This window comes from Chelonia mydas, chromosome 3 (assembly GCF_015237465.2).
Source record: "Chelonia mydas isolate rCheMyd1 chromosome 3, rCheMyd1.pri.v2, whole genome shotgun sequence".
Classification (NCBI taxonomy): domain Eukaryota; kingdom Metazoa; phylum Chordata; order Testudines; family Cheloniidae; genus Chelonia; species Chelonia mydas.
Window position 1 is genome coordinate 29,956,231 of NC_057851.1, and position 24,592 is coordinate 29,980,822.

The following is a 24,592-nucleotide window of genomic DNA, read 5'->3' on the forward strand; positions in this document are numbered from 1 at the left end:
TTGGAATTGACTGGATGCAGTGTTCAGAAATTACTGTGTTGTATCATAGTCTACTGATAACAGGCAGACTGATTTCTGACACCTACTGTATTAAACTGAATATATGTTGCTCATCGGTGTTGACTGTTTGGGACATTATTGGTGTTCTGAATGGGGGAGAAAAGTTGAAGGATGTTGTGAGTGAGGTAATACTTACACTTCTTACAAAACCTCTGAATGATTTTTGGCTATTTTTAATTAATTAAACTGCTACTGGGGAAGTTTATGCTTTCAGAGTAACATTCACAGTGTCCAGAGAGCAGACCAGTGTTTTTGCAGTCTCTAGCAGGAACCCCATCAAGAAAAGATCCCTATAGTATTTCCTGTTAGCAAAATCAATAAAAATAACCTCCGGAGGTGGAATTTTATAGTAATGTGAAGCCCTGTCTACACTGGTCTGGGATCTAATTGAAAGTTTAGGAACTTTTGTTTGCCTCTTTGAGTGATTACACATGTGCATTCAACTCCAGGTGTGTGCATGCCCTGAGCACAGATGCTGGAAATTTCCCACTGCATGCATCCGATGAAGTGGGTTTTAACCCACGAAAGCTTATGCCCAAATAAATTTGTTAGTCTCTAAGGTGCCACAAGTACTCCTTGTCCGTTCTCCCCCTTCCCCCCACCCCGCCAGTGTTACCTGTCAGGCGGCTTGAGAGCCCTCTACTGCCCCAAGCCAACAGTGCTGGTATGAAGCGCCCAGCGGACCCCACAAACCCCTCAGTTCCTTCTTACCACCTGGGATGGTCACTGGAACTACTATCCGTGCTTTTGCAAGCTCTCTCAGTGGTTGTCATCTTCTTCTTTCTGTACATAGTTAGTTAGTTGTAGTCAGTTTTAGTTAATTGTAGTGAAGTTCTGTCACTTTATGTTTTAGGAGAGTTTTTGTCCATTCCCCGTGCCAAAGCATGCCTTGGTCACCAGGCTTTAAGCCCTGCGCCTCCTGCAACAAAGCTATGCCTCTGAGCGACCCACACTCAAGCTGCCTGAAATGTCTAGGAAAAGCTCACACTGGGGACCATTGCCAGATCTGCAGGGCTTTAAGCCTCGCATGGAGAAGGACTGGGAGGCCAGGCTGAAGTTTTTGCTCATGGAGGTGTCTCTGAGACCTCCATCTGACCTAGTTCAGTCAGACTCTGCACTTAGTGCCACGGCATCAGTAAAAAGTGCTCCTCCTACCATACCGGAATCCTGGCACCTATCACCATCCCCAGTACCTAGGAAAAGGCATAAGAAACAGGTGGCCGAGAGGGGGCAATCCTTGGTCCCAAAGATGGCCAGGCATGGGGATCAGAGTAGAGTGAAATCTAAACGAATGCACCCCTCTGCCTTGGTACTGCAGAACTCGGCACTGCTGACGCAAGCACCGTCGAGTCTGGTACTGGAAGAGCCATTTACATCTGCAGCGCGGTGTGGTATCGATACTGTCTTGGTACTGACCATATCGGAGGTGTTTGCCGCTGTCAGAGACCTCACTCTGTTGGTACTGGTATGATCGACAGTTCAAGAGTTGAAGTTATCGGTGCCAGCGAACAGGAGGGACCCTGCTGGATTGTATAATTGTTCGGTACCATGCCCTTCAGTACCGTCAAAAGGGAAACTGGCTATGCTTGCCTCGGTGTGAGTGTCTCCACCGTGGCACTGGTCTCTGGCACCGGTGGGAACAGCAACACTGTGGTCACTGGACAGAGATAGGAACCATTCTCACTACTCCTCCAGGCATGTCTATCCTTCAGTGGACCTGGGCACAAGACTACCATTGAGTGCATGGCCAGGTCACTGGGGACCTACGCTGGTCCAGTAGCCCTTTTGGAACCTGTAGGAATTTTCCCCAGTTTCCAGGGCTTATTCCAGGCACTCCTATTTGGTGGCCTCGAAAAGAAGGGTGATATCATCCCATGGAGTAGCACCCCAACCATGGACTCCGGTACCGAGCCCAGTACCAAGCTACAAGAGCCACCTCAATGGGATCCTCCTGAGGCAGATAGAGAGGCAGAGCTTCTGCGGCCAATGCTGGCAATCTCCTCCCTCGATGAGGCAGTCTCAGGACGGGGCATGTTGCCTCCCTGAATGACTATAAGGCTCACCAAGAGTTGTTGAAGACGGTGGCCTTGAATCTGGGCATACAGGTGGAAATAGTGAAAGAATCTTCCCATAGCCTAGTTGACATTTTAGCCACTGCAGGCCCTTCAAAAGTAGCTCTGCCTCTCAGTGAGGCCATTATGGGCCTTGTTAAGACCTTTTGGCAGATCCCTGCATCCCTTCCCCCACAAAAGATCAAAAAGGGCCAAATGAAAGTACTTTGTTCCTAGCTAGGGTTATGAGTTCCTGTGCACCCATTACCCCCCAGGATCCCTGCTGGTATTTGCTGCCAATGAGAAAGACAGGGTCATCAGGTTGCAACCCAAAATGCAAAAGACTCAAATTAGACTTGTTCCGTAGGGAAGTTTATTCTACCGGGCGGTTATAACTCAGAATTGCAAACCAGCAGGTGCTGCAGGACAGGTATGATTTTAACACGTGGGACGGGAAATTCAAGGACTTGCTTCCACAAGAGATTAGACAAGAATTCTTCTCTCTTGTGGACGAGAGAAAATCAGTGGCAAGGGCCTCATTACAAGTGCAGCAGTTCATGGCTACAGTGCTTGGAATCCTGCAGGAGGTCCAACAAACCCTTCAGGACCTACCTTTCGAAGGAGCTTTGCTCTTTTTAGAGCAGACTGATGCAAAGCTTCATGGTCTAAAAGACTCCACGGCAACCCTTAAGTCCATTGGGTTGTACACACCAGCTCCTTCAAAGAAGCACTACGGACCTCAACAGCCCATCTGATACTCTGCCCCAACTCCGCGTCAGGATCTGCAGAGAAAGAGAAGCAGGGGTTTTAGGCATAGGCCATCACTTCCTTCTATCTCAGCATCAATGCCTGCCCTACACAGACATCTAGGCGGTTCTAAGCAGGCATTTTGATGGGACACTCGAGGAGGCTATACCAATTCCTGTGATGCCAGACCCTGTGTCTCCTTTATTTGCAAACTGCCTTTCTCATTTCCTCAGTATTTGGTCCCATATCACTGTGGACAGTTGGATATTAAGCATGAAGGAAGTGGGATACACCCTCCTGTTTATTTCTTCCCCTCCTTCTGATCCTCCCTCTTCAGGGACCCCTCTCATGAAGAACTTCTGCCCCAGGAGGTTCAATCTCTCTTTTGGTGGGAGCCATGGAAGAGGTTCTGCAGAATTTAAGAGGGAAGGGATTCTACTCATGTTATTTCATAATCCCAAAAGCCAAGGGAGCTCTCAGAACGATTTTAGAGCTGCGTCAGCTCAATAACTATCTTAACAAAATAAAGTTCAGCATGGTTACCCTGGCATCTATTATCCCCTCCCTGGATCCCATGCTGGCAGATTGCCTCAGCAGGTCTTTCTCCAGTCACCACGAGTGGTCCCTTCATCCAGATGTGGTAAGAGACATTTTCCAGCAGTGGGGAGCTCCCTGGATAGACCTATTTGCGAACAGGTAGAAGAGAAAGTGTCACCAGTTCTACTCCCTACGAGGCCACAGTCCAGGTATCACAGATGCCTTCCTACTACCTTTGATGGGATATCTTAATTATGCTTTTCCCCCCTTTTCTGCTCATGCACAGAGCAGTGCAAAAGATCAAGAGGGACCGGATTATTCTGATAGCTCGAGCATGGGCTCACCAAAAACTGGTTCTCCACTCTACTAGATCTCTGTGGCGACTGCAATCTTGCTGTGGTTGCACCCAGAGCTGTTTCCTGGGACCATGGTTGGCTGCTTCACCTGAACCTGAGCTCCCTTCATCTGGCAGCCTGGAAGCTCCATGGCTAACTGCCAGAGAGCAGACTTGCTCAGCACAAGTTCATTAGATCCTCCTAAGTTGTAGAAAGCCCTCCACTAGTGCTACTTACTTCTCAGAATGGAGGTGGGTTTTCTCTATGGGTGTCCCAACACGAAGTTTCGCCCATGCGTACATCCACACAAAACATACTTGAATATCTATTGCACTGAAACAAGAAGGCTTAGCAATCTCCTCTATCAAGTTTCAGAGTAGCAGCCATGTTAGTCTGTATCCGTAAAAAGAAAAGGAGTACTTGTGGCACCGTAGAGACTAACAAATTTATTAGAGCATAAGCTTTCGTGAGCTACAGCTCACTTCATCGGATGGCTTATGCTCTAATAAATTTGTTAGTCTCTAAGGTGCCACAAGTACTCCTTTCCTCTATCAAGGTTCACCTTGCAGCGATATCACTTTCATTCTCTGGTGAAGAATTGGTCCATTTTTTCAAATGACATGTCTGTCCAATTCCTCAAAGGCCTAGAAAGGTTATACCCTCAAGTAATAGAGTCTGTTCCCGCTGGGAACTGAAGTTGGTCTTTTCAAAAACTTATGGGACCAACGTCTGAACTTTTGGCAACTTGCTCTTTAGTATACCCCTCCCAGAAAATGGTTTTCTTAGTGGCCATCACTTTGGTCAGAAGGATCTTCAAGCTCTGTGCCCTCACATCAGAGCCTCCATACAGTTTTCTTTAAAGGCAAAGTGTATTTACATCCTCACCCCAGTTTCCTCCAAAAAGTGGTTTTCTAATTTCATAGCAATCAGGCAATACACCTACCTGTCTTCTACACGAAGCCACACGCAAATAGGAATGAATGTCTTCACTCATTGGATGTTAGGCAAGCCCTAGCTTTCTACATAGAGAAAACTAAAAAATTCCAAAGGTCCACCCAACTGTTGTTAGCTGTATTTGACAGGATTAAGGGTCTCCCAATCTCTTCACAAACAATTTCGTCCTGGATCACTTTATGTATTTTCATGTATACGGCCTTGTTATAATCAGGCAGGTGTTTTGCCACCAGCTAACTTGACTGCTCATTGCACAAGGTCTCAAGCATCCTCAGCAGCATTAGCGCAGATCCCTATTCTGGACATTTGTAAAGCAGTGACCTGGTCATTGATGCACATGTTCTCCTCCCATTACGCCATCATTCAGCATGCCACAGACGATGCAAATTTGGTCTGCAAATTTGTTCTGCAGTCTGTATGTCTGTGAATACATCCAACCGAAACTGGCAACCCTAGGTAAGACCATTGGTCTATCTAGCCTGGTGTCCCCTTTCTAACAGAGGTCAGCACCAGACGTACCAGAGGAAGGCGCGAGAGCATCTGTAATGAACAATTATGAAACAACCCACAAGGGAGCTTTCTTTCCAAACTTGTTTAGGGTATGTCTACACTGCAGCTTGGAGGTGTGGTTCCCAGTGCACTATCTCAGCTTGAGCTAGCATACTAAAAATAGTGGTGTGGACATTGTGACCCTGGAGGTGGTTTGAGCTAGCCACCTGAGTCCAAGTCCATCTGAACTCAGGCAGCTAGCCTGTGCTGTCGCCCGTGCTATAGTGTCTATACTGCTATTTTTAGCACGATAGCTTAAGGGGACCTAGTGTGAGTCTGATAATGACACCTCTTAGCTGTGTTGTATGACTTATCCCTAGTTAATGGCTTTCTAATAACAGTATACTCTGTTATGAATGTTCATGAGCATGCTTCTCAAAGGCCTCGCTATGTTACTACCTCATCTGTGAAATCCATTTGTATATCTAACTGGACGGCTTATTAATGGGTTGTTACCATTCTCAATATAAGACCAGGTGAAGTGGTGTTGTGATGCAGTGGTGTTTTGTGTCACCTATACAGTCACTTAACTTGTATCAAAGACTTTCATTTGTGTTTCCTGGATTGGATTCAGATTTCAGATCATGAATTATATTTGGAATGAAATTAGGTCTTTTATCAAAACATTGCTACTGTTTAAAGGTGCAACTAAAGAGTACCTGGGGGTTTTTATCCTAGGAGAATATACTCAGAATTCAGGTAGAATAATCAATTAAATTGAGGCACTGAAAAAATTAGAAATTATAGTAATTTAGTCCTAGAGGCTCTCATTTGATACTCTTGTGTGTTTAGGATTTTTCAAAAATTCCTTGAAAGTACATATTTTAATACTGACAGACCTTGTGATTTGACTAGAGTTTATGTACCATTAGATAACCCTAGGTGGGATTTTAAAAATGTTAATTACATCTAGGTTAAAATTCTGTTTTTTGACAAGTTTGACCTTTATGTGTAAGTGATAGAATTCAAAAGCATGTTTATAAAATGGCTGACTTGATTTTTTTTTTTTTTTTGCTACATTTTATTTATTGCTTTCGGGGTTATAAATTGGATATGGGAACTTATTTTGTTAATCATAGAAATTAAGGGAGTTGAAAGATGTTAGTAGCACTTTAATTGGTAGCTGAACATTGGACATCCTTCTCTTTTCTAAAAATATGTAGTTACCTCCACTTCTGATTAAGGATGTGCGGCCCCTGCAATAATAAAGACCATAGTTCTATGATCATATATTAGATCTGATGCAGTGCTTGTTAACATGTAACTTTTTTTAAAAAGAAAATGTTTGTCTGTGCTCAAGTGGGATCTGCAAAGTCTTAACCCCATTGAAATAAAAATATTTTAACCTGCCTAATGTCCCACATGGTGTGGATATTAAAGAGGAGAGAGAGGGCAGAATCAAAGGTGACCTCAAAGTGATGAACATGGGAGATAAGTGTGGTGGTGGTTTCAGTTTTGGGGAGAGGGCCTTGGGGATTGTAGTCATCTTTGTGGCAGCAAAATATCAAAGGAAAGAGAAAGTGAGTTATAGATGTGGAACTATATAGAGGGAGAGAGTCCGGGGGTTGGGTTATAGATTTGGGACTCATCAGTATAAATGTGTTCATAGCTGAAACCAGAGGAGTGTATGACACTTCCCAAGGAGAGATTACAGAGGAAGAATAGAAGAGGGCCACGGATTGAGCCAAGCTGGACTCTATCAGAAAGAGAAGGTAGAGCCTTGGAAAGAAACTACAAGGGAGCAGAAAGGGAAGATGCCAGCACAGTTCATGGAAGCCCAGAGGAGAGAAGCTGGGGATGGAGGAGTTGGAAGGGCTGACCATGTTAAAGGCAGTGGAAGGCTAGTGGAGAATGAAGGCGGAAGAGATGGTTAAACTTGGCCAAAATACATTTGCTTACTGTGGTCTCAATCCTTTTACTGAGTTCTGTACAGTTGGACCCTGGTGCAGGATTGGAGTTTATTTTGTTGAACTGCTTACAGTTCATCTTTAACAAAGGTTGGATAAACAAGGAACTGGAGTTTCTCTTGTCTGTAGATTTTTAAACATATTTTACAGATAAGGATTCTGGCACCAGTGTTTAGCAGATACTGTTGGATTCTTTTTTTCCCTTTTGATATCTGAGCTAATTGACTGAATAATACCTGGCAGCAGCATGTCTCATATATTGCAAGAAATATTTTTTTTTATCCATTGTAAATGTGTTTGCATTTAAGTTAACAAATGCCTTCTTGTTCATGTAGTAGGAGTGTCAAAGTAGCAGGTTGTGTCATTTATTACTTTACATATCTCTAAGTCTTATTATTCAACTACTATATCAACTCTACAGTCCTAGTTTCTTTTAATATTTCCTTGTGTGTCAATAAGGTAACTCCAGAGATGCTACCAGAGAAGATGGGGGCTGGCCTCTTGAAGCCATTTGCCTAACAAAAGAGACTATTCTCCTTAGCTGAGATCATTGAAAGAGGCTGAGATTTACTGCACAGAATCTAGAGATGGAAAAGACTCATTGGGTGATCTAATTGCTCCCTCTGCTAGTTTTTAATTTTCCCCAAACTGCTGCATATGAGAAGCTGACATAGGGCAACGAGTGTCAAAAGGAAGGCAGAATCCCATACCTCTCAGCCTTCAGTGAGTTCAGTGTGTGACAGGAGCCATCTAGATGTGTGACAAATGACTGAATTGTGGAACACCTATGTTTTATTGCTTACTGCACCCTAAGCAACCGATTAAAATGGTTTTGAAGTATGAAATTTGACTTTAAGGATTTTTTTCTCATTGTGCGAATCAAACCAGTTTTGCATTTGGAAATAAGTTAACTGCGGCCATGTGAATCACCTAAACCAGTTTTGCACAGGTGAGAAAACATCCTTAACAGGTTTTTCTACTTGAAAACCATTATAATCTGTTGTGGGTTCTTTAAATCTGCGAATGGCAAACAGTTGTTAGGAAGATGCAACCACATGGCCTTTCTCATATTGCTAAATGGGAACGTGGGATGGTGTCGGGGGTCTAAGTATGGAATTGCTTGAGAATCACTGATCTGTTCATGATGCAACAAAACACAGGTATTCCATATTTCAGTTGGGTTTGGGGGTGGAGGTGTCTGTGCCCCTGCCAGGGTTTCTTGTGCAGTGCCAGAAGGAGGGAGTGGTCCCTGCCCTAATTTCCCCCATATTAGATTCCTGAAGCTCCCTCTGACCCAGTACACACAGAGATTGGTTCACCTTCCTTGACGATTAAGTCTGAGTGTCCCCCCTTCTTTCCAGTTACAATGCTACACTGTAGTTGTTGCTCTGCATCTGCGGCCCAGGGACATATGTTGATGGAGGGCGGGGGAGAAGACACTGAGGGTCAAGTGTGGTTCCTGAAGCTGCTCCTAATTCATTTTTTTCAAGCTGACAGTCTTAACCGATTACCTAAGAGCTCAGGAAAAATCAGTTGGCTAGCAGTGTTGCCTATTTAACTAACAGGCCTGTAAAATTAGAAATCTTAGAATCTTTAGATAAGCAATTTCTTAAGACTGTGGTTTTGTGGTTGGGCCATTAGTGTGGCTATCAGAGTTCTACTGTAAAATAAATAAATATTACAGTAGCACTTAGAGACTCCAGCTTGGGTGTGGGGGAAGAGAAGGGGTCCCACTGTGCCTAGGCATTGAATGTATCCATATTGAGGTATGTGGAACTGCCACACTGGTTCAGACCCAAGGTCCATCTAGCCTGTCTCTGACAAGTACCAACACCAGGTGTTTCAGAGGAAGGTGTAAGAACACCAGGGTAGTAGATGTCGGATAATCTGCCCCTGATGGGTCTCCTCCTGATCTCTGTTAGAGGTTAGGATAAGCCCTGAAGCATGGGGTTTAATATCCCTTCAAAATTATCATTAATTATAGCTCTGGATATTATTGATCTCTGTATAAATATCCAATCACTTTTGAAATCTTAACTTCTTGATCTCAGCAACATTCTTTGGCAGTAAGTTCCACAACTGAATCGCGTGTTCTGTGAAAAAGTATTTCCTTTTATCGGTTTTGAATTTTCCATCTTTTAATTTCATTGAACATCCCCTTGTTCTGTGCTATAGACAGGAAGAACAGAATTTCCTATTCTCCCTTCTCTAGATCATTATTTTATATACTTTTATTGTGTACCCTGTTATTTGTCCACTTGAAGAGCTTATCGTATAAATAGAGAAATCAAAGGAAGTATTTTCTACATTTTGCATATGGGGAGCAGAGGTACAGAGAGACTAAAGCCACATTTCTAAAGGTACCTAGGCACCTGAAAATGCAGATAGAACCTAATGGGTTTTTCAAAAGCACCTAACTCCCAGTGGGCCCTAAGTGATTTGCCCAAGGTTACACTGGAAGTCTGTGGCAGAGCTTGGATTTCCTCTCAAATTTCTGGAGTCCCAGTGCAGGGCCATCCATTCTCTAACTATTGCAGGAAGTTGTGGGGGGAAAGGGAATGCCTGAAGAAAACACATTCATTTGAGAAAATTTTCTGCCCTCCACCAAAAGGAGGAGGAGAACAGAAGACTGTTTGGGATGTATTAGATCAGTGGTTCTCAACCTTTCCAGAGTACTCTACCCCTTTTAGGAGTCTGATTTGTCTTCCATACCCCAAGTTTCACCTCGCTTAAAAACTATTTGCTAACAAATCAGACATACAAATACAAAAGTGTCACAACCTACTATTACTGAAAAATTGCTTACTTTATCATTTTTACCATATAATTATAAATTAAATCAATTGGAATATAAATATTTTACTTACATTTCAGTGTGATACTTGAGCGTCTTTTTCACTTCTGAGGCTTGTCTGAAGCCGAAGCCTTGCCACCCCCTAATGCCGGCCATGCACTTGCAACCCTGCCTAAATCCATCCTGTAAACACCCCCCCCACTCCACCCCACCCCCCACTGAGGGCTGCAGCTCCCAGGTTGAGAAACACTGATCTAGATGAGCACCCTCTGGAAGACTTTTGAGTACTGCCAGGGGTACATGTACCCCCGGTTGATAACGACTGTATTAGATGACACAGGGACCTGATGAATTATTCTGGCCCACTCCAGAGAAGAGTAGAAGCTATTGAACTGATTCAATGGATGGGAGAGTGCATATGCAACGCAACAGCAATTTAAAAAATTATTGCTTGGGTCACAGTAAAACTGTGACGCTAGCTGTGGGCTAAAAAGTTTCCCACTAGAATACATTTCATTAACTGAGAATTTATCTGTGCCTGTCACATACTGTAACATCTCACTGACTGTATAAAAACCACCTTTACAGGAATGCCCTATAATTATTATAAAATTAAAGTGGATTGCAGAGTTTGGAACATCTGTAATGTATGTTACAGCTGGATGCTATAATATTTGTTTAATTTTAATGTGTATTTTCCTCTTGAAACTCTTATAAACTGTCTCCATATCTATTTCAGAGAGGCTTGAATCCGTGCTCTCAGATTATGACATCCTCTCTCTGTCGAATATCCAGCAACACTCATTAAGGAAAAGGGACCTCCAGCCAGAAACGCATATAGAGAGACTCTTAAGTTTTTCAGCCTTGCGTAGGTAATGAAATCATCACTGGCAAATACTGGTTTAATATTATTCTTCTATTCTATGTGATTTTTTTTTTTAATCTTTTGAAATGAATACTGTATAAGTGCCAAAACAGAAATGCCTGTTGCATTTGCTGTCATGATTGGCTAATTCTTATGGGTCAGCGGTATGCATGGTTATGTGATTTGCTTCACAGAGACAAAGAGAATGGAAGACTAACTATATTGTATTTCTCTGTTAAAGAAGCAGTGATTGAGATTGCCTTCATTTTATTGTTGACCTTAGTTTTTCATTAATTGGGTTGGATCCTGCTTTTTCTTCAAATTCTGGCTTGCCTCCCTTACATTTCTTGAAAGTCTCCTTGTGTATTTTGGTCTGTGGCTACCATGTTGTGCTGCCTGAGAGTTGGTGTTTATGGGGACTTAGTCCACTTGCTCACATTGTGTGTAGACGTCCCCATTCCACAAAGCATTTCTCAGTTTGTTACAGAAATGTTGGGAAGACATTCTGGGCTCTGGTGGGGACTGGAGTTTGATCAAAAGATGCGGGGGGCGCGGGGAGAAGAGAGATGGCATGAGGCCAGGAACAAGGGCGCTGGGGATAGTAATTTGACCATCCAAGGAAAAATCACTCATAGCTTTCTAAACACTGAAATTCTGAACTTGAAATGCAGCGAGAATCATCTCCTGCTAAAATGTGTAGACTGGTCATATTCAGTCAGGCAGTCTCATCTCACCTCTTTCCAAGTGCCTTCCCCTCCCCCAACCCCTCCAGAAATAGAGAACTACTACTTATCATGATATAAAGCATCACATAAGTTGGTATGCATGTTTTTTACCTCCATCTGAGGTAGGAGGTACAGAACATGAATGAGAGCAAAATAATAGAATAAATAGATAAAAATCTGCCATTTCCTATTTTATATTGCTTGATACCTTGTCCCTTTTCCACTTCCATTGTAACAAACACTTCAAAATACTGCCAGTTCTATCCCAAGGATAATTGCTGATATGTGCCCCAAAATCTGTTACACCGGTGGCAGACAAGATAAAACTCCATGTGCTGTAGATTTTCCATTAAGGGCTACAGATGCCAAGTTTTGTCAAGGTTTTCTGGACATATTTCAGGAAATGAGATCATTGGGGTATATCTTATTACTTACCATTGACCTGTTTTGTTAAATCTTCTGGTCTGGCTTTCGCCAAAGACCAGCAATGCAGAAGAAATTAGCCTTGTTTGAATACCTTTTGGCAAGATTAACTTTAAAAAAAAAAAAAGAAAAAGTTTTTTTCATGTTAATAAACATTCTGACTACTTTACAAAGGTTATAAATGGCTCTTAAAAAGTACTGTCATAAGTAATTCTGAGAAATAACACATATTTTTGTATCTTATTAATTGAAGAGTCATCCTCGTCTAACATAAAAGAGGTTTCAGTAGAACAAGAAGCTGATGTCTGTTTCCTTCTGTGTGGTTCACTTAAAACTAAATGGAAGTAAATTATTTTACAGGCACTTTAAATTATACCTAACGTCAACGGCTGAACACTTTTCTGAAAACTTTCAAGCACTAATAGTGGATGGTAAAGGCAAGGAAAAGGAGTATCCTGTACAATGGCAAGAATTCTTCACTGGACATGTAGTTGGTTAGTATGGGCTAGACTACACATCATTGTTGGGGAGTAGCACAGCGTCAAAATCTGCTGGCCCACGGTGAATCGTGTGTCATTGCTTTTTCATTTTCCTCAAGCGTGGTCAACATGGTAGATTTTGTTCCTGCGCTGGTCAATTTTCTTGACAACTTTGTGAGGCTGGTGCTGCAGGTACTGAGATAAGTAAGGGTTTACAATCTGGCTTTGAAAATCATCAAGATGTATTTTACAAAAATACACACTATGGCCACTGTGGCGTCTGCTCTTTTAAAAATGAGTGTTGACTTTAATTCCCATTGAGAGCCTGGATTTTACAGTACTAGGAACTGAAGTCCTCTTTACAAAACGGGAGCAGCCCAGCTAGTGGCAGTGCAGCCTCGCTATCATGATAAAATGCCTCAAATCAGGTCTGGATAGACACCTCTTCTGGGTGAGAGTGTTGCCCAGTCTCCAAACCTTGGCACCTCCATTGAATATGGTGATTGATAATTGTTTATGTTGGTAAAAGGCTCCATATCGTATTACTAATCCCCTGGGACACCCTGGACCACCTTTGCAAAAAAATAAAAAAAATAAATAGCATCCTAGTGCATATAACTTTTACAGAATTGGAGACTGTGTTTTAACATGTCTCCCTGGAATTCCTGATAGCATAGCACAGGGAAATAGTCTGGCTTTAGAGTGAAAACTACTCTCTGGTATTTACAGAGAAAGCAGTGTTGATTTAAGAAGAGGAGATGCCATTTGCTAAATGGATCAGTCAGTTGTCACATCAGTTAGCTTACCTTTTCTTTTCTACATTTAAAGGTGAACATAATTCCAAGGTTATAGCGCACATAGCTGATGAAGACTTTACTGTAAGAATCAACACTGATGGCGAAGAATACAATGTAGAGGTACTGTTTTTGCTGTTGAAAACAAGATTGCGACAATAGGAACATCTTTGATGAAAAACAATACTATTTCCCTGTTGCCACCCCAGCCCCCTACACGTCTGTAGCTGAAAAAACATTTTTTGGAGGGATGGGGTCTGACTGATTTTTGTAAGTGTTACTTTTCCACACAGTTGTATCAAAAACATGCATGGTTCTAAGCACTGGCAGAAGCAACAGATTGTTGTTCCATACTGAAAGTGGCATGTTTATGTAAATACATATACAGTGAGAAAAATTGTTTCTAGGAGAGCAGAATGTTCCCTTATTAAAATTTGTGAGCCATTAAATGTGTAGACTACACCACAGGAATACTGAAAGTATGGCCATACAGGCATCTTGGCAATCTGATGGTGTAACAAACAACTTGTCGTTACAGTAGAACCTCAGAGTTATGAACACCTTAGGAATGGAGGTTGTTCGTAACTCTGAACAAAACGTTATGGTGGTTCTTTCAAAATTTTACAACTGAACACTGACTTATACAGCTTTGAAACTTAACTATGATGAAAAAAAGTGCTGCTTTCCTTTTTTTTTTTAGTAGTTTACATTTAACAGTATTATACTGTATTTGCGTTATATTTTATTTTATTTTTTTTGGTCGCTGCTGCTGCCTGATTGTGTACTTCCGGTTCCAAATGAGGAGTGTGGTTGACTGGTCAGTTCGTAACTCTGAGGTTCTACTGTACTTCAAACCACTTGAACATAGTTTGGAAGTAGGGAAAGAAAGAGAGGGTTTAAGTGCAGCCATTTAAGTGTTGGAGACAGAACAACTGTTGTGCTAAGTCTTAGCCTAATATCGCGAGACCTGTAGAAGCAGGGCTCACGTCAGAAGCTAGTGGGAAATAGCAGAATAGTCAGCGTGACCCAGCCTTGAGATAGCGATGTTTTGAGAACAGAAGTGAGAAAATACAGGAATGGGCAGGACATAACATAAACAAATTGCAGATGTTTTTAATTAATGCATGCCACTAAAATGTATAAATGCTTGTGCGATATTGCTTGTACTTTGAAGAAACTGAGGCAGAGATGTTCTCTGCCAACTGTATTCTTCCCTTGCAATTGCTCGAATAAAGCTGTCTCTGATTTTGTTGCTTCCAACCTGAGAATGGAGTTCGTTTTCTTCCACAATAATCAATAAACCCTATCCTCAGTGGAATCCTTTGATGTGCATGAATTCCTTCTAGCTCACTGTTTGCTCAGTGTGTGTAATGCCAGCACTTTAAAAGTGTGGGGTAACTACAAGGTCCAGGGCATCTGGTAAAACCACCTTAGGAATTACTGTCTTGGATTAATTTATGCAGAAGAGTGAGTACCTACTTTAAAGTTTTGTTTTTTGTATTGGGGAAGCATTTTTGAACAATGAATGTTTTCTAATATGCTGTTTGCTTTGTTCACTAATGCAGAAGTAGGAGGTGTCAAAATTAAGTACATTCTTTTTATACTCTTTATGCTCCTAGTGCCCTCTTAAGATATGTCAGTTAAAATGACATTTGTGTCAACCAAGGAAAAGTGGTTGAAGAACAGCAATGTAACCCGTCATCTATGTAATATGGACTGACTAAATTTACTTCAGAATACTAAATTTTAATTTCATTCTTTTAATATAAACTTATTCCTTATATAGACTTCTCTGCATCTATATATATTTCTGGTGTCATTCCAGTTACACCTTACAATAAAAGTTTGTCAGATTCTTAGAGATGAGCCTTGATAAGTTATTTCTGCATCTAAATGTAAAAGAACATTTGCTAAAGCTCTGAGGCTTTTCACCTCCATAGTAAAGATTTATATCTGACAAACAAGAAAAAGCTTTTAAAAAGTAAGATGGGTAACATTTGTAACATTAGCAACAAACCAATGTCTTCTAGAGTAAGATACTGTGCCTGTCTTCCTACATAAGAAGGAACTTGGGGAGCTTTTTACATTTTGGATTTGGCACTTCTTAAACTTTTTTTTTTTCTCCAGGGTTAGTTTGAAAATCTAGTATTTCATTCTTGTTTTTTATCATTCTTGTACTGTTTTGAGCGTCTAACAGAAAGCTGGGAATATCTATAAATATCTCACAAATAGACTATTAAATACTACCATAAAGAATTGTTTCTATGCAGTATATTTCCAGACAAAAACTATGTTAAGAGTGGAGGCTGACCATACATATTAGTAAATTGGGGTAAAACACATTCTAAGGATATTGTCGTTATCTCAAAACCAAGAGTTTATAAACCCATGAATTCACTGTTAAAGTTAAACTTGAAAGAAATCCTATCATGTTAAGGTAGAGAAGTGCACAGTTAGGGCAGCCAAACAACCTTAACATTGCCCTGCAGTGACACCATGTGATTATGATTAAGACATTTTAGTGTTTGTGGTCCCAAATTAGATTACTGATTTTTTAACACATTTTTCTTTTTTCCTCAATATGTCCTGTGAAAATTTGGGATTAATTTGGCTGAATTATGAGGGTTTAACAAACTATACTTTATGCAGGCTCACTAATGTATTGTTACTAAAAGGGGTTTTAATCTCACAGTGTGCTACTGGGAAGGGGGGCTGAACTTGCACATGAAGTACCTGCGGAGTCATGAAATATGCAAATATAAACAGATGTATTCCATATTATCTGTTATGGCTTGTACTGAATGAGGCAGGGTTCTAAGTAGTAAATTTCCTACCTGTACCCAACCCTGCACTTCTTAGGACCATCATGGGAGAAGAGACCTCTCAGCTTTCTTTTCTTCCAAATAAACTTTTTTGAAAGTGCTGTTTTAAGGCTTCAAAAGTAACTGTGTAGTCCCCCTCCTTTTGATGAAGATGTAGATGGCTGCTGCTGCTGCTTTGCCGTTAAGGAGGAGCAGTTAAGGAGGTCTAAGAATTCTTGATGTCTGTCTATTTTATCTGTTGACCATTTCTCAATATAAGGGGTTGAATCCTGCTTGTTCTGTTCATGCAAATAGTCCTCCTGAAATCAGTAGAACTATTTGTGAGAGTAAAGTAGGTGGGATGTGGCCCTAAGTTCTATGTACACAGCTGTGGCTATTTTTAGTGGGACTTTTTGGCCATATTTATTTAATATGTATAATCCTAGAAGCCCTTGCATGCACACTATACCTAAATCACTTGCATTTCTTGTATTACTTTTAGCCACTTTGGAGGTATATAGATAATACTCAAGACGAAAGACTCTTGGTCTACAAATCTGAAGATATTAAGGATTTCTCACGGTTACAGTCCCCCAAAGTATGTGGCTATTTAAAACATGAGGAGGAAGAATTACTGCCCGAAGGTCTAGAGGGCAGCCATTTAGATGAAGGTGAGCATCCTGCTATTTAGAATGAAATGTTTGAAACCTATTCATATAGCTACGTAGTAATGTAAGACTAGTATCTGGCCATGAGGCTTTCATGTCTGGAAAACTGTCTACTTTGCTGTCTCTCTCTTATCACTTTATAACTTTTAAAACTCATCGTGGCAGGGGAGGGCAAACACACCACCAAAGGTCTTTACCAATTTGGGGGAAGGAGGATGCTCAGAAAGGACATTGTGCTCCTCCAAAGCACAGAACTGACCAATACAAGTCCCTCACCTTTACAATGACTTAATAGTTAACCCGTTTTGCTTTAAAGGTGACCTGAAAATGGTTTTATGGGATTGTGCCTTGCTTTTGTCTCTTTATGATGTACAAAGAGAGGCTGTATGGCATCTAGTGCTCTTCTCTAGAGCGTCTTTTGAGCCATGATTGACTCTGTGTAGAGTTGGATCTAGCCCTTCTCTGTCAGCAGGGAGGTTGGTAGAACACAGGGGATGTAGATGGGAGGTTTGGTTAAGGGGGAAGTGATGTGAAAGGCTTAGTAGACTGGCTGGAGAAATAAAGCTAGTTTTACTTGCTCTTTCACTGTACAGTTTCACTGTACAGTTTCACTGTTCTCCACTACTTTCCTAGAACAAATAGGTTGGAGGAGTATTAGGAGGACTTTTTATGCTTTCAGAGGGGTTACTCAAAAAAAACCCCCGAAAACCTAATCACGTTATTAAATTGAAACTAAAGATGTTATAAATTGTCAAGGAATGTGTGTCTCTCATGTATTTGATTTCACTTAAACATTCAAATCAGTGAACATCCTTCGGGAGAAAAGAGCCATTGCAGACCATTCCAAGAACACATGCAAGATATTAGTGGTGGCAGATCATCGCTTCTTCAAGTATATGGGCCGTGGGGAGGAAAGCACAACTATTAATTACCTCGTAAGTACATGACAGTCTGTTATTGTTTGCTAGAAGAAGTCACGCAAGCAGATGCACTGCAGCTGGAAGCTGCTGCTATAGTAGTTAGAAAGCTATCATGACCTATATGTTATCCAATGCTGTATTTAATGGTGAACTCTGAGTGCGGTTTACCTGAAGGGGTGTTAAATTAAGGTTTTTTTTAAAAGAAATTATTTTGCACTGGTGGCTAATGCTGCAATTAAATAAATCTTTGAGCAGAATATTTTTAAGCAGCTCTTCTAACTTCTTTCATCCCCGTCCCCCCAATTGGGTTACATATTAAGATTTTCTCTAAGAATTGTCTTTTTTAACTTTAAGTTTCTAGAATCATATAGATGCATTAATTTATGTTGTTGTTTGGCTTGTTTAGTGTGAAGCTCTTCATTTAAAATCTACTAACAGTGACTATTTGAGTACAGGATATTTTTCCAATTGTGTAACACTTCTGTCCAAAAGGATAAGTAGTTCACAGCCAGCCTACTGCATAGTTATTTATAGCAAATCTAGAACATCTCTCCCTTCTAACCAGCCAGAAATATCAGGAAGAACCTGATAAACCTCTGTGATAAGAAAAATATGCAGTTCTTAAAGAAATATCAAAATAAGATCACCCACGTTCATTGTATGAATAAACATGAGTGCAACAGATGATTCTTCTTTGAGTAGTGTCGAGCTTGCGTCTCTGTGCTGCTGACCGGAGAACTTCGGTAGCAGCGTCTGTTAGGCCCGCACATGTGCTGTCTCCCTTCATGCCCTGTCACAAAGCTAGTGAGTGTGCGCTGGCTAACCCCCCTCAGTTCCTTCTCAACTGCCCCTGGCTAGAGACGGAGCTATTTGCAGTCTATTGGGACCATTACTTTTGATTTGCATCTCTGTAGTTAGCCCCCTAGTTCTGAGTTGTAGTTGTAGCCTTTTCCCTTTTTCTTATCTTTTTCCCCTGAAAATTTAAAAAATAAAATAAAAAAAGACTACCGTATATACGCAATCATAAGCCAGTTCGTTTATAAGTCGACCCCCCAAGATGGCTAAGTAAAAATGGTAAAAACTGTATGACCCTTTCATAAGCCGACCCTATATTTCAGGGGTTGGCAAACTTTGGCTTCCAGCCCTGTCAAGGTTCCTCCCCCACTCTGAACTCTAGGGTACAGATGTGGGGACCTGCATGAAAAAAACCTCCTAAGCTTATCTTTACCAGCTTAGGTCAAAACTTCCCCAAGGTACAAAATATTCCACCCTTTGTCCTTGGATTGGCCGCTACCACCACCAAACAAATACTGGTTACTGGGGAAGAGCTGTTTGGACACGTCTTTCCCCCCAAAATACTTCCCAAAACCTTGCACCCCACTTCCTGGACAAGGTTTGGTAAAAAGCCTCACCAATTTGCCTAGGTGACTACAGACCCAGACCCTTGGATCTTAAGAACAATGAACAATCCTCCCAACACTTGCACCCCCCCTTTCCAGGGAAATGTTGGATAAAAAGCCTCACCAATTTGCATAGGTGACCACAGACCCAAACCCTTGGATCTGAGAACAATGAAAAAGCATTCAGTTTTCTTACAAGAAGACTTTTAATAGAAATAGAAGTAAATAGAAATAAAAAAAAATCCCCCCTGTAAAATCAGGATGGTAAATACTTTACAGGGTAATTAGATTCAAAACATAGAGAACCCCTCTAGGCAAAACCTTAAGTTACAAAAAAGATACACAGACAGAAATAGTTATTCTATTCAGCACAATTCTTTTCTCAGCCATTTAAAGAAATCATAATCTAACACGTACCTAGCTAGATTACTTACTAAAAGTTCTAAGGCTTCATTCCTGGTCTATCCCCGGCAAAGACAAAATATAGACAGACACACATACCCTTTGTTTCTCTCCCTCCTCCCAGCTTTTGAAATTATCTTGTCTCCTCATTGGTCATTTTGGTCAGGTGCCAGCGAGGTTACCTTTAGCTTCTTAACCCTTTACAGGTGAGAGGAGATTTCCTCTGGCCAGGAGGGATTTTACAGGGGTTTACCCTTCCCTTTATATTTATGACACGCCCCCCAAATCTCAGCTAGGGTGAAACACTGGCTGGGATTTCTTCCTGGAGCTCTAGGAAAAACAGAGTTAATAAGACACATGCATCTCTAAATATACTACCAAGTACATAAAGACTAACAATATTTTCTACATCTCAAGGACGATTTTAACCAGTTGATTCTGGGAAACTTTCACGGGAGAGTGCATCAGCCACTTTGTTAGAAGCTCCTGAGATGTGTTGGATGTCAAAATCAAAATCTTGGAGAGCTAAACTCCACCGAAGAAGTTTTTTGCTATTTTCTTTGACCGTGTGAAGCCACTTCAGTGCAGCATGGTCGGTTTGCAGGTGGAAACGCCGTCCCCAAACATATGGGCGTAGCTTTTCCAGAGCGTAGACAATGGCGTAACATTCTTTTTCAGTGACTGACCAGTGGCTTTCCCTCTCAGACAGTTTTTTGCTGAGAAACACTACAGGGTGGAATTCTTGATCAGGTCCTTTCTGCATTAAAACTGCTCCCACACCACGCTCGGACGCATCTGTGGTTACTAGGAACGGTTTGTCAAAGTCTGGGGCCCTTAGTACAGGGTCAGACATGAGTGTCGCTTTAAGCTTGTTAAAGGCCTTCTGACACTTTTCGGTCCACTGAACCGCATTTGGCTGTTTCTTTTTGGTTAGGTCTGTCAGTGGGGCGGCGATTTGGCTGTAGTGCGGTACAAATCGTCTGTAATAACCGGCCAAGCCTAAGAAGGATTGAACCTGTTTCTTTGACTTTGGGACAGGCCACTTTTGGATAGCATCCACTTTGGCCTGTAGGGGGCTGATAGTTCCTTGACCCACCTGGTGTCCAAGGTAAGTCACTCTGTTTAGGCCTATTTGACACTTCTTAGCCTTAACAGTTAGTCCTGCCTCCCTTATGCGCTCAAGGACTTTTTGTAGATGTTCCAGGTGGTCTGCCCAGGAATCCGAAAATATGGCCACATCGTCAAGGTAGGCGACTGCATATTCTCCTAATCCTGCTAGGAGACCATCTACAAGTCTTTGGAAGGTGGCGGGTGCATTTCGCAGCCCGAAAGGGAGTACATTAAATTCATACAGGCCGAGATGTGTGGTGAAGGCTGACCTTTCCTTGGCAGATTCATCTAGCGGTACCTGCCAGTACCCCTTGGTTAAGTCCAAGGTAGAGATGAACTGGGCCCGTCCCAGTTTCTCTAATAGTTCATCTGTGCGTGGCATTGGATAGTTGTCTGGGCGAGTTACAGCATTTAGCTTACGGTAGTCCACGCAAAAACGTATTTCCCCATCTGGTTTGGGAACTAGAACCACTGGAGATGCCCATGCACTTTCAGAGGGGCGGATTACACCCATCTGTAACATATCCCGGATCTCCCGTTCTATAGCAGTTTTAGCTTGAGGAGACACCCGGTAAGGTTGGACTCTAATTGGGCGAGCATTACCTGTGTCAATGGAGTGGTATGCCCGTTCAGTCAGTCCTGGGGTGGCTGAGAACGTTGGCGCGTAGCTAGTGCACAGCTCCTGGATCTGCTGTCGCTGCATACGCCCAAGGGTCATGGAGAGGTTCACCTCTTCCACACCACCAGCACATTTCCCTTCGTAGTAGACACCTTCAGGCCACTCAGCGTCGTCTCCTCCCTGGGCTGTAAACTGACAAACCTTTAATTCTCTGGAATAAAAGGGCTTTAGAGAATTAATATGGTACACCTTAGGCTTTCGGTTGGAGGTGGGGAATGCTATGAGATAATTAACAGCTCCCAGGCGCTCCTGGACCGTGAATGGCCCTTCCCACGATGCTTCCATTTTATGGGCCTGGAGCGCCTTTAAGACCATGACCTGGTCCCCTACTTTGAAGGAACGCTCTCTGGCATGTTTATCATACCAGGCTTTTTGCTCTTTTTGAGCATCCTGTAAGTTTTCTTTAGCAAGGGCTAAAGAGGTTCGGAGGGTGTTTTGTAGGTTGGTTACAAAGTCCAGAATGTTAGTTCCTGGAGAAGGTGTAAATCCCTCCCATTGCTGCTTCACCAACTGCAATGGCCCCTTAACCTCACGGCCATATACAAGTTCAAATGGGGAAAACCCTAAACTGGGGTGTGGTACAGCTCTGTAGGCAAAGAGCAACTGCTGCAACACTAGGTCCCAATCATTGGAGTGCTCATTTACGAATTTACGTATCATGGCCCCCAAAGTTCCATTAAACTTCTCCACCATGCCATTTGTTTGATGGTGGTAAGGAGTGGCAACCAAGTGATTTACCCCATGAGCTTCCCAAAGGTTTTTCATAGTTCCTGCCAGGAAATTAGTCCCTGCATCTGTGAGGATGTCGGAGGGCCAACCTACCCTGGCAAAAATGTCTGCTAGTGCCTGGCACACACTTTTAGCCCTGGTGTTGCTTAGAGCTACTGCTTCCGGCCATCGGGTGGCAAAATCCATGAAAGTCAGTATGTACTGCTTTCCTCTGGGTGTCTTTTTCGGAAAAGGACCCAGAATATCCACAGCTACTCGCTGAAATGGAACTTCAATGATGGGGAGTGGCTGGAGAGGGGCTTTGACCTGGTCTTGGGGCTTTCCCACTCTTTGGCACACCTCACAAGACTGGACATAGGTAGAAACATCCTTGCCCATTCCCTCCCAGTGGAATGACCCCCCCAAACGGTCTTTGGTCCTGTTCACCCCAGCATGGCCACTAGGGTGATCATGGGCTAAGCTCAAGAGCTTGGCCCGGTATTTAGTTGGAACTACCAACTGTCTCTGAGGATGCCAGTCTTCCTGGTGTCCACCAGAAAGAGTTTCCTTGTATAAAAGTCCTCTTTCTACAACAAACCTGGATCGATTAGAAGAGCTGAGAGGCGGTGGGTGGCTCTGTGCCGCCGTCCAAGCTCTCTGGAGGCTTTCATCTGCTTCCTGTTCGGTCTGGAACTGTTCCCTTGATGCTGGAGACATCAGTTCCTTATTGGATTGTGGACCTAGGCTTGGTCCCTCTGGAAGCGATATAGGGGATGGGGCTGTTTCTGTTGACTGTGAACCGCTCTCCGCTGGTGAACTATGTTGGGATTCAGGCTCCGGCTGAGCCTCTTGTGTCGGGTTATCGGCTGCTGTCGGTTCAGGGTCGGTGGGGCCCTCTGGTGTTGAGGTTGCAAGTACTGGATTCAGTGCTGGCAATGGGTCTGGTGTTGGTTGTTCGGCTGGTTCCGGTTCTGGGACTGGTTCCGTCTGGGTCTCTGGGACTGGATCCACTACTGCTGTTGCAGACATTGGTCTGGGGTCCGGATCCATCACCTCTGACCGGGTCCTGATAGAAGTTTCCGGAACAGAGCTAGGCCTCACGGCTTGGTTAGCCTGGCTGCGGGTGACCGTTCCCACCCTCTTGGCCTGCTTCACATGATTGGCCAAGTCTTCCCCCAACAGCAGGGGGATGGGATAATCATCATAGACTGCAAAAGTCCACGTTCCGGACCAGCCCTTGTACTGGACAGGCAACTTGGCTGTAGGCAAATCGAAAGAGTTGGACTTGAAGGGTTGAATCGTCACTTGGATCTCTGGGTTGATTAAACTGGGGTCCACTAAGGAAGCATGGATAGCTGACACTTGTGCTCCGGTGTCCCTCCACGCGGTGACCTTCTTCCCGCCCACACTCACAGTTTCCCTCCGCTCCAAGGGTATCTGGGAGGTATCTGGGCCTGTGGACCTCTGGTGCGATTCCGGTGCAATGAACTGTAATCTGTTGGGGTTCTTGGGGCAGTTGGCCTTTACATGCCCCAGCTCGTTACATTTAAAACATCGTCCAGCTGACTGGTCACTGGGGCGAGGAGGGTTGCTGGAGAACGGGGTGGAGGGACGATAAGGGGTCTGGAGGGTTCTTTGGGAGGTAGGTGGGGCTTTGGGCGGCCCCCGGTAATAGGGTGTGGTCTGGGGTTGTCCCTTCTGGTCTCCGCTCCAACTGCGACCAGTTTTCTTCTTCTCTGCCACCTCCACCCATCTGGCTCCAATCTCTCCTGCCTCGATTACAGTTTTGGGCTTCCCATCTAGGATGTATCTTTCTATTTCCTCAGGAACACCCTCTAAGAATTGTTCCATTTGCATTAGGAAGGGCAAATTTACTGGAGATTCAACACTTGCTCCGGATATCCAGGCCTCCCAATGCTTCACAATGTGGTAGGCATGTCGGGTAAATGACACATCTGGTTTCCACCTTAGGGCTCTGAACCTCCGACGAGACTGCTCGGGTGTTATCCCCATTCTGACTCTCGCCTTGGATTTAAACAGTTCATACTTGTTCATGTGTTCTTTAGGCATTTCAGCTGCCACCTCAGCTAAGGGTCCACTGAGCTGCGGCCTCAGCTCTACCATGTATTGGTCAGTAGAGATGTTGTACCCAAGGCAGGCCCTTTCGAAGTTTTCTAGGAAGGCCTCAGTATCATCGCCTGCTTTGTAGGTGGGGAACTTTCTGGGATGGGAAGTGGTACTTGGAGAAGGATAGCTAGGGTTTGTTGGGATATTCTCCTGAGCCTTTATCTTCTCTATCTCCTCCACATACTTCCTCTCTTTTTCCTTCTCCTCCAGCTCTTTGTCCCTTGCTTCCATAGCTCTCCTGTGAGCAGCCGCTTGGTGTTGTTCTGCCTCTTTCGCTGCCTCTTTCGCTGCCTCCCTTTCTTGTTCCTTCTCCTCCTTCTTCAGCCGCATGAGTTCTATCTGTCTTTCATGTTCCCTTTGTCTTTCCTCAGCCTGAAATCTGGCTAATTCCAGCCGTAGTCGAGCCGCAGATTTTGTCATTCTAACCTCTCTGTTTTTAACTAACTTTACACCCGAGGTTTAGAAATAAACAAACAAAAAAAACTTGGCTGTAAAATTTTGCTGTGCTGGAATAGAATACCTATTCTCTGATAGTGATTGTCAGCCTACAAAAAAAA

The 24,592-nt window shown here is 43.0% G+C and overlaps 1 protein-coding gene across 1 annotated transcript in view; it reads left to right on the forward strand.

The window, feature by feature from the left end:
• The window catches only part of ADAM17 (ADAM metallopeptidase domain 17), a 71,349-nt gene that overhangs the window by 14,172 nt on the left and 32,585 nt on the right, over window positions 1-24,592 (forward strand). The window contains exons 2-6 of the mRNA XM_037894089.2: window positions 10,674-10,806; window positions 12,308-12,441; window positions 13,255-13,343; window positions 16,524-16,692; window positions 17,494-17,624. Of these exons, the coding sequence (XP_037750017.1) occupies window positions 10,674-10,806; window positions 12,308-12,441; window positions 13,255-13,343; window positions 16,524-16,692; window positions 17,494-17,624 (656 nt within the window). The remainder of the gene's footprint in view (window positions 1-10,673; window positions 10,807-12,307; window positions 12,442-13,254; window positions 13,344-16,523; window positions 16,693-17,493; window positions 17,625-24,592) is intronic.